Genomic DNA, 14,677 nt, shown 5'->3' with positions numbered 1-14,677 from the left:
CTCCCCTGCTCACACTCTGTCTCTCTCTGTCTCAAAAATAAATAAAACATTAAAAAAAATTTAAAGTTTATTTATTTATTTTGAGACAGAGAGAGAGCATGCAAGCAGGGGTGAGGCAGAGAGAGAGCGAGAGAGAGAGAGAATCCTAAGCAGGCTCCGCACTAACAGCAGGGCTCGAACTCACGAACCGTGAGATCACGATCTGAGCCAAAATCAAGAGTTGGCCACTTAACGGACTGAGCCCCCCAGATGCCCCACGAGCATGACTAACTTAGAAAAGCCCACATGTGGAGGACCTCTAAGGCCCGTGCAGGGATCTGAACTTGAAGTAAAGACAAAGGCTCAGAGGACCACACAGGACCAATTTTCTAGAGTCACCCCATCTGCCACAACAGTGACAATGACAGAAGGAAGACAGGACCCAAGAGCAACTGAACAGAGCTGAGTCCAGAGTCCACGGTCTCCTAGAGGTTAAGGGGAGGTTTGACCCTCCCCCGAGCTGAATAAGTCCTGATTTGGGGGATGCTTAGGGCAACAAGGAGGCCTTGGGGGTGCTGCCACACTAGAGTTCTTAATAATTTGTGCCTATGTGGCCACCAGGGGTTCACCGATGAGGTAAAAAAGACGGGGCCGTGACTGTCTGCCCGCTGATGAAGGAGTTACAGGTGTAACATCCGTTACACGTATAACATCACTAAACAGGATTCTTCCCAGAAGCAAAGGCACAGGTGCATTTCTGTCTGTCTCATTCACACCCAAGCTAAACTCATATTCATGAATACAAGCTAAACAGGCAGGAGACAGGGAAGGGGGAAGGGAGGAGGAGGGGGAGGGAAGGGAGAAATTTCGGCACTGAGCCATGCTGCCTGTTGACTTAAGAGTTTAGAGATGAGGCGTCTTCTGTGCTGGTGGGAAAGGATTAGGGCAGCTCCGTTCATCGTCAGTGCTCATGAGACACTGAACAATAACTAATGATCTATAAACAAATCTTTAAGGCACACGAGCAACTAATTATCTGCAGAAGCCCTCCGGTGGGTTCCACCAAGGCTCAGCGACCCCAGATCGAATCGTCGGATGAGTCCAGCAGGGAGGGTCAGGGGAACACCTCGGAGGGCTCTCAGAGGACTGCCCACCCAGAATGATCCCATCACCGTGAGCTCAGAGAGATGCCCCCGCCTCGACATGGGCTATCCAGTCTGGGAAGTGGAGTCCCTGCTGTCGTGACCATCCTGAGCGTAGGATTCGCCGGGGTCTGCTGCCGTGGTGCTGTTGTGAAAACGACAGGGGCAAAAATCCCATAAAAACACGTACGGCCCATAACAGCCCTCGATAAGCGCTCGTTTTCCAAGGCAGGGTTCTCCCCACGAAATGCAGGCGGGAGCCGCATCCGAGCAGCGACAGGTCACTGTCCCGCTGCTAGGGAGGAGGCAGGGCTGGTACCCGATCCTAGCGATCCTAGCGTGTCTGACTATCAAGCCCCATCTCACCCCACCCCACAGCTGGGGCAGGAAACCCCTTAAGGAAAGAGGCATCAAATTCCCAGGCCTTGAGGCCAGGAACATATAAGAAGAATCCCCCAGAGATCCTCTTGCTGGGGAATTCACTAGACCAGACAAAGCCTGCCCTTCTTTGTCAGGAGAGCCCATGTGACTTTCATCAGCCTTTCATCCCCCAGAGTCCCCCTGATGACCCCGAGACACAATCCCTGGGCCCCCAGGCCTTGGAGGTGAGGTAGGGGTGTGGAACAGGGCAGCTATTGTTCTCTGATTACAGCCTGGTTCTCCTCTGGGGCTCAAGACGGGCCCCTTAATATGGAGCCTCACCTGCTCCAAGGCAAAGTGTTATGATGTCCCCCTCCCCCTCAGAGGCCTCCCACCTGCCAACCTGCCCGAAAAGCTGTCCTTTCCCTGTGAGGAGTGGGGGGAGGAGGGATCACGTGACTAAGGGTCTTCCCTTGGGGTATAAAGGACTCGGTCTCCATCTCGTTCAAAGTCGAGCATCGTTCATCCAGCTGCTTCTAAGTGGGACCTTCGAGGTACGCACCCCCTTTCCCCTGAGGGGTAGGGAGCCGAAGAGGGCGGGAGGGAGGGAAGGAGGAGGGAGGGAGAGAGAAGGATGACAGGTTGGGGAGGGTGGGGAGAAATGGACGGCAGAAGAGAGGGAGGGTGGGGGGTGCTCTCAAGGGGTGCCTGAGACCTGGATGCTACGCCAGGACATCGCTGGGGATCGGTCACCCTGAGCAAAAGAGAGGGAGGGTGGGGGTGCTCTCAAGGGGTGCCTGAGACCTGGATGCTACGCCAGGACGTCGCTGGGGATCGGTCACCCTGAGCCCTTGTGCGTGCGAAAAGATGCAACGTCAGAGGCACAGCACCTGCTGCATGTCCCTGGGGACACTGCATCCCATCAGCGAGGGGCGTGCAAACCTGTGTGCGCCCATGTCTCTCTCCAGGGCACCTGGTGTGGAAAGAGGCCAGACCTACTGAGCACTTGGCCTACACCAGGCACGGTGCCCCGTCTAACCCTCAAGATACCCGGATGAAGAACCCCCTTATGGGCATTTTAGTGCCCGGGGAAACGAGTTCCAAGCAGCGTCAGTGCCTGGCTCAGGACGCTCAACATACAAAAAGCCGAGCCCACCCCAGGCCTGGCCAGCTAGACAGGTCTTGCTCTTAGACACTTCCCACAGTGCCTTGGAGTCGGTCATCGGGAGCCAGGGCCCGAGGCACGGCCAGGGGAGCCTCCATTTCCCCAAGGACAGTGAGTGTTTACCATCGGCCCCGGAGGCCTCCTTGGGTAAATGAGGAAGAGGCAGCTCTTCCTGAAGGTGGACACAGCCCCACACCCGAGGCACCTGGCTTGACCCACAGAAGGCTGCTGACTTCCGCAGTGGCCCTGTGCTCGCCCACCTGCAGACCCTGCGGTGCACGCCCCGCATTCGGGTCTCGCTCCCCATGGCTCAGGGCTGAGCGCGTGCTGTCCCCTCCGGCTGGCACCCAGGTTCCCCTTGCTTGACTCTAGGCTCGGGATTGCCAACTACAGTGTCACACTGCACCCCAGCCAGTGGCTGGCCACTCCGAGGGGCCTCCCAAGCGGGTGCTCCCAAAAGTCACGACAGTCCTACCGCGAATGATCGCGAGCCCGCTTGTTTGTTGGGGGTTCCGCGATCAGGATGGCACTGTCGGGCGGGTAACATACGTGGAGCAGAGACCTCGGACTGGCTGGCCTCAGACCGAATATTGTGCCTGGTGGTGGCACCCCCTGCAGTGGTGCCTCCTGGCAAAGGGGGCTGTGGCCTCACCGGACGTCTCTGAGCCTCAGGTCCCTGCACGGCAAGTGAGGCGTGGGGCGCCTGGCTGGCTCCGTCGGTTGAGGTTCTGAGGTTGGCTCAAGTCATGATCTAGTGCTTCGTGAGTTCGAGCCCCATCGGCACAGAACCTGCTCTGCATCCTCTGTCCCTCCCTCTCTCTCTCTCTCTGCCCCTCCCCTACTCACCCTCTCTCTCTCAAAAATAAGTAAAACATTTAAAAGAAAAAAAAGAAAGGAAGTGGGGCGTGTGCTAGTCAAATCTCTATATGCCAGTCTAAGGCGCACGCGTGGTGGGGCCCATGACACAAAGAATGACCCGGTAATGGAAGGGAGTGTTTAAAGGAATAAGGTCCACAGGGCGCCTGGCTGGCTCAGTCCGAGCATGTGACTCTGGATCTCAGGGTCATGAGTTCAAGTCCCCCATTAGGCGTGGAGCCTTCTTAAAACAATACATAAATAAATAAAGGGATTAAGGTCCTAAAGTTTATAACTTACTTTGCTTCTAATTGCGGCAAAATACACACAACCTAAAATTTACCATTGTAACTATTTTTAAGTGTGGAGTTCAGTAGCACTACGTACATTCACGCTGCTGTGCGACCCTCACCCCCATCCCTCTCCAGAACTTCCTCATCTTCCCCAACTGAAACTCCGTGCCCGTTACACAACGACTCCCTTTCCCCCCCACCTCCCGACTTTAAAAAAGACACATGAGAGCTGAGTCAAGATTTTGTCTGTCATAAGGTCACTTCTGTTCCTTTCCCTTCTAGTAGTTACATGCTTGAGAATCCAGTAGAGGTCTCTGTAATTCCAATGAGCATCACCCTCAGCCTGTCTCCTCTGAGTGGCAGGACAACCCAGGGGAATCGCCTCCCGGAAGTGAGTGTCCTAGGAGGCACTACGCGAAACTGACCACCTGCTTCATTTCACCAGACGGGGGGCGGGGCTTCCACTCGAACAGGGCAGAGGGGCCTTGATCGTAACAGCTGCTGTTTACTGAGTCTTTCCTGTGTGACAGACACAGTGGCTGCCAGCCACTTGTCTCCGTCAGGCACTGTTGTCACTGCCCTGCGTGGATCGGCTCATTGAGCCCTCACAATAGCCTCATAAGTGGCACTGTTATCATCATGAGCGCTTCCCAGCTCATGGGAAGTGGGACATTGTGACCATAAGTTGCCAGTCTCAGGGGCTCAACGATCTCATCTGTAAAGAGAGTTTGAACGAGATGAATCCAGTGCCTTCTCCAAGCTCCGACTGTCGCAGGAGTCTCGCACAGAGGGTCGTGACACCGAGGCTTTTTTTTTCCCCCAGGAAACGGTTCAGTTGGGTTTGTACCCGAAGAACTGAGCCCAGAACGCCACCTGGAGTCGTTTTTTTTTAATGTGTTTTCTGCTTCTTTGTCCCCCATATATGGTAACACGCAAACATGCAGTCTGATTAAATGGTCTCATGTTACAAGGTCATGAAGGATGTTGTCACATATAGCCAGGTTGCCTTGAGGCTTTTTTTCCCCTTTCTTGAGGGAGGGGACCCCACCGCAAGACCTCCTAGCATGCCCTCCTTGTGGTGGCAATGATACCAAATGTACCAGGTGATGACATCAGCCTCAGTCTTGTGGGTATGACTTCAGTGGGTATGACCTTCTAGAATGCCTTCAGCTGTTCACCCACAGAGTTTCCAGGGTGGCCACTTTCCATCTGGAGACATCCCAGGCCTCGCCCTGAAGTTTCAGTCTGGTTTCTTGGCCTTGACAAGGAGCCACTCAGACCCAAATCTCCGCAGAACCATCAGAGAGCTGGTCCAACCTGTAACGTTAACCTGCTGTAGGAATTTATGTGGCTACAAAAGGTTAAAGCAGAGCATTCTGTCCATCAGATAATAACCAGAGTCTTAGAAGATGCTTGAGCTCAGTGGGAATCTCCAAGAACTCACGTTCTGCCCTCCGCAGCCGTTCAACAAACATTTATTCTATAGCTTCTAGAGGCTATGCTAGGCCCTGGGGAAGGTCCACAGAGTAACAATCTCAGGACCTACAAATGTGTTCTCCTTTGGGACGCCTCCCACAGTACAAATCCCTGCCCACAAGGTAGAGTGGCCCACTGTGGCCCTGGGTCCATTTGCAGGGCCACCAGGACATGGGACAGCCTTTGTCTCTGGGAGGACAAACTGTAGAAAGTGCTCTTTCCTCCAGGTTGACGCAGCCCGGCAGAGGGCAAACTTGGGAGTTGAACACTGGATGCATTTCAGCCCCTATGTGCCCCTCAGTGTAACACCCTTGCCCAGTGCACAACATGCACAACCCCATCCAGCAGCCATGTGGGTGCCCCTGGGGTAGCACGATCACACTGTGCTATCATTCATACTCTGTTCTATGCACAAGTCAGCCATCCATCTGACATTCTTGAAGGAGTAATGTTCCCAGGGAGTTAAAATTATTCTAAAATCCCTCTGGTCTTTAATGTTTTTCCTTCCCCATTAAATACATGGTTGACCTGTTGGCACTAAGTGCCTACTGGAGGTAAATATTTGTTGACTTGCTCAGATCACGGGGCGCTATGATTGAAATGCGGTCAGTTCTTGGACTCTGCCCCCTTGCCACGACCCCCATGGCAGTCCCTGAGGCATGGTGTCTTGAACGCTAGGACAGCAACCAGGCATTCAAATCGCTCAGAAGCCATGGGGAAGGAAGAAATAGTCCCTCAGGAAAGCACTGTTTGTTGGCAGGCAGCGCCACCTTGTGGTTGCCAAATTTATTCCTATGTCAAGCGTTGGTAAGGTTCAAAGTCAGACTACTGAAGGTATATACTCAGAATGCCCCGGTAGCCCAATATATGGGTTATTTACAGCTCCGTCTACAAAAGTCAAACTATAGCCCTTGTTCACCTGCCTCCCTTCCCTATTATTCTGTGAACATCTCACAGATAAGGAGAGGTTTTCGCTCACTTTGCATTCTGGGATCCTTGCGATGTGCCTGCCGCAGCACAATAAGGGACCATGGGGAAAAATGAATAAATGACACCAGATCTGTGGCCTCAAGGAGCCCGGGTTCAGATTCCATTTTAAAGATGGATGAACTGAATCTCAGGGAGGGAAGGTGATCTGCTGAATGTCATTAGTTGATGCTGGTTAGTGGCGAAGCTGGGACAGAAACCCTCCTAGGGCTTTCTCCTGCTACCTCAATGCGCTATGGGACAAAAGAGCTCGTGGGCGTTCTTACTTCCTGGGATTTCCGAAAGTGTACTCATCATCTTCCACCGACTTCTCTCCCAGGAGGCTGTTCCCTGGATGCCTCAGCCCTTCCTTTGCCCTCGCGTTATGATCGTGCTTCTCCTGAGTATGCTGATGGCCCCCCACGGCGGTGAGTAACGGTATCTTCCACCGAATTTCTGGCTTGTTATGTAATTAACATGAACACTGGGGAGTGTTGTCAAATGTCATCTTATTTGCTTGTTACTACTTTTATCCCCTTGCCTGGGAGGGATGGAAGTCAAACAGTAATGACGGGCCACAGATTTAATTCAGCTGATATTTGAGGACCTTGCCCGGGGCACGAGGTGCGGGATGGGCGATGAGGAGGAGATCCAGGGAGAACAGAAGGCAGGGTGGCCACTCAACCATTCCTCCCCCCGATGGTACATCTCGTCTTGCCTTTGCTCGCGGGCCGCTGGCCCGTGTTTCGCTCGTTTCCTCGGAGTGTGTCAGTCCTCTCCACGTGCGACAGGAAACACCCCTGTGTAGGTGTGTCTGCTGCGAAGGCACCTCCACCCCGCACCGGGGTCCCGCACCACCAGAGCCTGAAGACATCCGAGCAAGCTCCCTGGCAGCCCGGGCACTCATTTCCAGTCCACGTGGAGTCGTGGTGACGATTCCGAGACTTCCGGCTCCCTCCTTTCTCATTTGCACATTGATGCAGCTCTCGAAGCCCCCCACCTCCTTCTTTCCTTCCTAGGACTGCTCTGGCTCCCGAGTGACTGACGTCACCCATTTACCCAGCCATTTCTTCCTTCCCTCCTCGTGTCCGGGTAAACTGGGGACCAACACGCTGAGCCTCCCTCTGCAAGGTTCCCTTCCAAACACAGTAGTGAGGGTGTCAACATTATTGAGAATTGGTCTCGACCGTGACCCGAGTTAGAGGACGCGCAGAGATCTACGTGCTCCCCGGAAATCGGTGAGCACCCGTTATAGGGTAGGCACTTCACGGAGGACCCCGAAGCTCTCCTTCAGCTCTGGGTGCTCCCGAGCTCCGCCCCAGACGTTCCCTGCATGACAAAGAAGCACTCCCACTTCCAGAGTTGACTGGCTGCTATTGATTATTTAGCTCCTCGCGGATGATTTTTTTTTCCTCATTAAAGCCATTTTGTCGTGATTTGGGTCCCCAGGGCCAGTGGCTCCACCTTTACCCAGACCCTGACTGTCTTGTTCAAATTCCAACTATGGCCTTGGTGTCCGTCATTTTTTATGATAAAACTATGAAATATTCTATAGCTTTTCAATCTCTTCCCTATCCTTTAAAATGAGATCACATCAGGGCACCTGGGTGGCTCTGTCAGTTAAGCGTCCGACTTCGGCTCAGGTCATGATCTCTCGGCTTGTGGGTTCGAGCCCCATGTCGGGCTCTGTGCTGACAGCTCGGAGCCTGGAGCCTGCTTCCGATTCTGTGTCTCCCTCTCTCTCTCTCTCTGCCTCTCTCCTGTCCGTACTCTGTCTCTCTCTCCCTCTCTCAAAAATAAATAAACATTAAAAAAAAAATTAAAGCCATAGTTGGGGCACCTGGGAGGCTCAGTCGGTTAGGTCACAATCTCCCGGTTCATGAGTTCGAGCCCCACATCAGGCTCTTTGCTGTCAGCATGGAGCCCACTTTGGCGCCTCTGTCTCCCTCTCTCTGCCACTTCTCCGTGCACACCTTTGCACACACACACTCTCTCTCTCTCTCAAAAATAAGTAGACGTTAAAAATTTTTTTTTAAAAATCAGAGCCATAGAAAGTTGCACACACACTCTCCCTCTCTCAAAAATAAATAAACGTTAAACATTTTTTTAAAAAAATTAGAGCCATAGAAAGTTGAAGTGCAAACATATACATGCACGTGTGGATTTAAATGTCCCATACCTGCAGCCCCGACTTTGCAGGGGTGAGTGTGTGACCACCACGGATTCTATGCTACCCAGACAACAAATTCACCAGGTTTTGGTCCAGGTAAAGGTCTATTTTTTGTTGTTTTGTTTTGTTTTTTAATTTTTTAAAGTTTGTTTATTTTGAGAGAGAGAGAGAGAGAGAGAGAGCACGAGCAGGGGAGGGGCAAAGAGGGAGGGAGGGAGAGAATCCCAAGCGGGCTCTGCCCTGACAGCATAGAGCTTGACTTGGGGCTCGAACTCACAAACCATGGGATCACGACCTGAGTCAAAACCAAGAGTCGGCGCTTAATCGACTGAGCCACCCGTCTGTGCTTGAGGCCTCCGCCCGCACGCCTAGTCTCAAAGAGGCGGGAGTGGTGCCTTGGTCTGGGTCCTCTGGGAAACGGATGCCCAGACTGCAGACGTCCTTGGAGGAAACACCTGGGGGATGGCAGGACTGCAACCAGGACAGGAGAGGTGGGTGCGTCCTTGACCACAGCTCGGTCTGAGGAAAGTCTGGCAAGGCCACTAGGGAGGAGTCCATAAGCAATGTCCCGTGTGCCCCAGGAAGCTGGGCCACTGGGGTGCACCTGCTGGGTCATGGCCGGGAGCAGCCATGGGGGACGTGAACTCTGTGCAGAGCCCCCTCGGGCTTCCGAGCACCGCAGGCACAGAGCCAGAACTCTGCCGGGCACCTTCTCGAAGCCGCACCCCCAGGGCGGTCTGACTCAGACGTCGAGGCAAGGCTTTGGGGCGTGCGGACAGGGGGGAGGGTCTCTGTGCACTTCCACGGCTCTCTCCGGGGTGTTTCCTCACCCCCGTGGCAGGGGTGGGAGCGGCCCCCTCAGCACGCCCGGGGCCAGGTTGCCCTCTCTCTTCTCTTCTCTGAGAGCTGGCTCGTGACTCCAAAGTGTTGGCCGGTGGGATGGTGGTCAGGCCTGTTAGGAGAGGGAGATACCCTTGAACCCTCCCTACCAGGGAGCTCGACACAGGCCCCCATCACACAGCAGAAGTGGTGCCCATTCCCCCCACTGTCCTCTGTGCGTCCACCTGCCGGAACCTGTGGGAGAGGCGGCTCGACACGGGTGGGGTTTGTGCATTGCCGGCTGATCTTCCGGGCAGGACACTTCAGCGTATGAGACACCGCTCATAACCGCCGACAGACCTCGCCCTTCCACTCTCTAGAGATGGCTGATCTTGCTTAAAGGTTACAAGGCGATTCCACTGGGCCGTCACTCACTGGCTGATAAGTTGGCCATTTGATGGCATAGTTCAACCACGGGCTGCTCATTCGTTCACTGCAGAGATATCTGCTGAACCGCGCTTACATTTGTCAGCGTTCTTACCCTCAGGAAGCCCCTGGTTTAGTGGAGGCAACGGTCCCCGACACAGGTCATTGCAACCCGGGGTCACAAGGGCAGCGAGAGAAGGGCGTCCCGGCGTTACGGGAGCCAGGGAAGGTGTCCCTAACCCAGCCCGGTTTGGGGGTCGGGTAGGCCCTCTGGAACTCTGGGCAGAACGTGAAAATGTAAGGGCCAGTGACACAAAGGGGAGCAGGCGTCCGAGGCTCAGGGCACCGCACAAGCAAAGCCGGGACGGCAAGAATTCGTTTGGGGTCTGGAAAACGCTAAGCATCCTGGAAGCATCAGCTTCAAAGTCGGAGATGGTTTGGCAGAGTGAGGAAGGGGCAGTTCCAGGGAAGCCGTACGGGTCCGGGCGGAAGAAGCTAGACCTTCCCTCCACGGGTCTCCGCTTCGGTGTCTGTGACACGGCCACGGCGAAGGGGGCCCCACGGCCCCGGGCGCAGCACCGGACTGGAGGGGATGCCTGCAAAACAGAATCCGGAACAGAACGGATGCCAGCTGCCTTCCCTTGGAACAGCGCTCTCGCCGAGCCAGAATCCGTTTTATTCTGCCGAGTGTTGTCCCCCTCATCCCCTCGGACCCCCCACCCCCCGTCTCCCCCGCTGCCGTCCCTCTGGAGCGGGCGAGTGAACGAATCCAGTCCTCTGGGATCCACAGTTGAAGATCCACGGCGACTTCTGCAGCTGCTAATGAAACGTGTGGGTGTCGACACCCTGAGAGGACTGGGAGTGGGGGCGGGGGGCACGAATGCTCGGGAGCACTTCTCCGCGAGCCGACCACCTCCACCCGCCAGAACACCGGGGCCGTACCCGTGAGCCAGCGAGCGAGGACCCGGCGGCACTTTACCGTTGCCGCAGAAGTGGGCCGCGGATGTTCTTAGCCGTCGGCTGGCATGCCGGTGAAATCGTGTCCGAGGCAATTAGACCAAATGTGGAATGTGCCAGAGCAATCACGTGGGCTCCGCGGTAGGACCCACCTGGAGCTGAAGGAGGTGCTGGGTCTCCCCGGGTCGGAACCTTGTCCGTGGGTCAAGTCCTCCTACAGCCCATGGCTCTCGGGCTGGAGGGAATGCCCCTCGGTGGGAACAGGAATCCGGAGGACTGGAGAGGACGCGCCTGGCCACAGCCGCAGAGCACATCCCGCTGGGAGTTGGGGCGAGCTCATCGTGCTGAAGTTCGTCGTGCGAGGAGCCAGGGAGCCAGGCTGCGTCCCCTCCAACCCATCCCCGGAGGGCCTGGCCGCAGAGGGACCCAGCGCGAGCCCACGGGGTTGGTAGTTGGGGGGGCTGCTCCCCCGCAGACAGGCACCTGCTAATGATGTCTGCGTCCCCGGGATAAGTCCACGGGGGCGATGATGAGGTCGGTGATGAAGGTGAGGGCCAAGCAAGGCAAACCACTTGTTAGTGTGGAGGGGCAAGGGGGCAGCGAGTGGAAGGAGTTGCTCATAACAGTACTAATGGTAATAATTAATAATGACGAATGGCTGCCGTGACATTTGAGCGTCCACGGTGCACCGGCCAGTAAGCCACGTTTTCCAGGCTTCACAGCGCCTCTCTGATCCGTGGTGTCAGATCTTGAAGATCCATGTTCATCTGCTATCACGGCCTTTGCTCCCACCCTTCCGGAATCTCGTAGACCCCCTGCTCCGTAATGAGGATTCCAGGCCCCTGGGGAGACAGCCAAGGCTGGGAAAAGGCCAAGTCCAAATGGCTCCCTGCCTGAGTAGCTCATGCAATTCAACATTTGCATCCCTTCACCGTGACTCCACTGTGGACAAATGCAGGGTCGGGAGCTGAGTCTCGGGGTGCACAGACCCCTGGCAGGCATTGGTCATTTTGCTTGCCGATAGAGAGGGAAAGCCCCGTCCTGGATTAGAGGCTTCCTGGGGTGGGGTCCTTTCCTTGCCTGTGCTTATTTCCCCCAATTTTTCATCTCAAGGCACTCCAAACATGCAACCTAAATCAAAATGGTATGCTTTGTATGCAGCAAGAGCTTCCAGATGAGTCCCCAAACCTCTCTATCCTGAGCCAGAAGACCATTCTTTTTTTTTTTTCCTTTTTTCTTTTATTTTTTATTTCAGGAGTAGAATTTAGTGATTCATCACTTACGTATAACACCCAGTGCCCACCCAACAAGTGCCCTCCTTAATGGCCATCACCCATCTAGCCCATCCCCCCACCCAACAACACCCCACCAGCAACCCTCAGTTTATTCTCTGTATTTAGGAGTCTCTTTTGGTTTGCCTCCTCTCTTTTTACCTTATTTTTCCTTCCCTTCCCCAATGTTCATCTGTTTTGTTTCTTAAATTCCACATATAAGTGAAATCATATGATATTTAACTTTCTCTGATTGACTTATTTTGCTTAGTATAATACATGCTAGTTCCATCCACATTGTTGCAAATGGCAAGATTTTGTTCTGTTTCATCACCGAGTAGTATTCCATTATATATATATATTACTATATCTTCTTTTTTTTTAAATGTTTATTTACTTTTGAGAAAGACAAACAGAGTGCAAATGGAGGAGGGGCAGAGAGAGAAGGAGACACGGAATCTGAAGCAGGTTCCAGGCTCTGGACTCTCAGCACAGAGCCCGACACGGGGCACTAACCCACGGACCGCGAGATCATGACCTGAGCCAAAGTCGGACGCTTAACTGACTGAGCCACCCAGGCGTCCTTACTGCATCTTCTTTATCTGTCCATCAGTTGATAGACATTTGGGCTCTTTCCATACTTTGGCTATCGTTGATAGCACTGCTATAAACATTGGGGTGCATGTGCCCCTTTGAATCAGCATTTTTGTATCTTCTGGGTAAATACCTAGTAGTGCAATTGCTGGGTCATAGGGTAGTTCTATTTTTAATTTTTGAGGAACCTCCATAGGGTTTTCCAGAGTGGCTGCACCAGCCTGCATTGCCACCAACAATGCAAAAGGGATCCTCTTTCTCCGCATCCTCGCCAACATCTGTTGTTGCCTGAGTTGTTCATTTTAGCCATCCTGACAGGTGTGAGGAGTATCTCCTGGTGGTTTTGATTTGTATTTCCCTGATGATGAGCGATGCTGAGCATCTTTCCATGGGTCTGCTAGCCATCTGGATGTCTTCTTTGGAAAAGTGTCTACTCACGTCTTTTGCCCATCAGAAGGCCATTCTTTTTTTTTTTTTTAATTTTTTTTTCAACGTTTATTTATTTATTTATTTATTTATTTATTTATTTATTTAATTTTTTTTTTTAAATTTTTTTTTTCAACGTTTATTTATTTTTGGGACAGAAAGAGACAGAGCATGAACGGGGGAGGGGCAGAGAGAGAGGGAGACACAGAATCGGAAACAGGCTCCAGGCCCTGAGCCATCAGCCCAGAGCCTGACGCGGGGCTCGAACTCACGGACTGCGAGATCGTGACCTGGCTGAAGTCGGACGCTTAACCGACTGCGCCACCCAGGCGCCCCTATTTATTTATTTTTGGGACAGAGAGAGACAGAGCATGAACGGGGGAAGGGCAGAGAGAGAGGGAGACACAGAATCGGAAACAGGCTCCAGGCTCTGAGCCATCAGCCCAGAGCCTGACGCGGGGCTCGAACTCACGGACTGCGAGATCGTGACCTGGCTGAAGTCGGATGCTTAACCGACTGCGCCACCCAGGTGCCCCAGAAGGCCATTCTTAAGGCCAACCAATGTGAGACAGTAGGACCACTTTATTTTCATCAACAGCTACCCCAGAGACCCAGCATAGAGTAGGTCCTAGAAAAATATACGTCGAATTGAATTTACCTGCGTCCCCTCATCCCCTTGCCTGCTGGCTGCCCCTCCCAGCAAGTGGGTTATGACACTGCTCCTGCTAACACTGCTGTCCTCCTCGATTATAGGGGGCCATCCTCTGGACACCCCACACCTTCCACGGGAGCTGCCTCCAGGACTCTCAAAAACTATCAGTAAGGGTTTTTTGAACTTTTCTTGGGAGACCTAGCTGGGAAGGAAGTTGTCTGGGATACTGGCAGAGAAAATGACCCTTTCTATAAATACACTACTTACTGCTGTGGCTCTTGTAGGCACAGTGATTCAAATGGGGCTCAAAAGCCTCTCCCTCAACTGTCTCCCCTCATGTCTGACCCACCATGGCTCTCTCTTCGGAGACAGAGCGCTAAAGCTCCCATCAAAAGATAAAGGTCAGCTGAAAGGGGGACAGGAGATGGAAGTAAATGGGTTGATCATGGGGGTAATATGGTCACGGTATTTTAGCTTCAGATTGAGCTCTGAGACTCCTAGAAGGCAAGGTAAAGAGAGAAAGAAAGCCAATGCATTCCAGGGCTCAACCTATAAGAAAGGAAGATCCATAACTGGTTTTTTGGGAGGGGGAAGTCTTCCTGGTGAGACAGAGTAAAGATTTCTCAGGTGGGCTCTTAAACCGGGTACCGTTGAAGGACACAATGCATAGCGAACCAGCCGGTCACACTCGCCCCAACTTCAGGGTTCACTTCCAGCCTTTCAGAGAGGCGAGCTGAGTCAACCAAATTATTTGTGCATGAGCCCATGCAAGCAAAGCGATCGGTCCCACCCAGACCCAAATGACAATCTGGCCCCCCTCCAAATGCCATAACCCCCCGGCCAAGGGCGATGCCCAGTCCGGGGAGAACTTGTAACAGATGTATAGACTCACAGCGCATGCTTGGCATTTGATGGGAACAAGGCCGGGAAACCCCGTGTGGCAGCAGGCCATGACAGCCCTTTGTCTCCAGCGAGAGCATCCCGGGCGATCTGTGCATCAGGATCCCAGGAGCACCCCCCAGGTAGCAGCTCAGATGCAAGGGAATGGGGCTCACGGAGAGCACCCACAGGACCTGCCCCGGCCTAGAAGCGTTATTCTCTAGTAGAATTAGTATCTCCAGTAACG

At 53.5% G+C, this 14,677-nt stretch overlaps 1 protein-coding gene across 3 annotated transcripts in view; it reads left to right on the top strand.

Annotated features, from left to right (window-relative positions):
• Positions 1-6,579: 6,579 nt before the first annotated feature.
• The window catches only part of OC90 (otoconin 90), a 30,813-nt gene continuing 22,715 nt past the window's right edge, over positions 6,580-14,677 (top strand). Inside the window, exons 1-2 of one of the 3 annotated variants that reach the window (XM_019823145.3) lie at positions 6,580-6,664; positions 13,653-13,718. In XM_019823145.3, the coding sequence (XP_019678704.3) occupies positions 6,592-6,664; positions 13,653-13,718 (139 nt within the window). In that variant the 5' untranslated portion in view covers positions 6,580-6,591. Of the gene's footprint in view, positions 6,665-10,550; positions 10,776-13,652; positions 13,719-14,677 lie in introns of those variants that run through there. The other 2 variants (XM_019823148.3, XM_019823150.3) reach the window with 2 other exon arrangements.

The sequence above is a fragment of the Felis catus genome, chromosome F2, assembly GCF_018350175.1.
Source record: "Felis catus isolate Fca126 chromosome F2, F.catus_Fca126_mat1.0, whole genome shotgun sequence".
Classification (NCBI taxonomy): Eukaryota; Metazoa; Chordata; class Mammalia; order Carnivora; family Felidae; genus Felis; species Felis catus.
The sequence above is the reverse complement of the archived record's forward strand: the minus strand, read 5'-3'. Positions and strand labels throughout refer to the sequence as shown.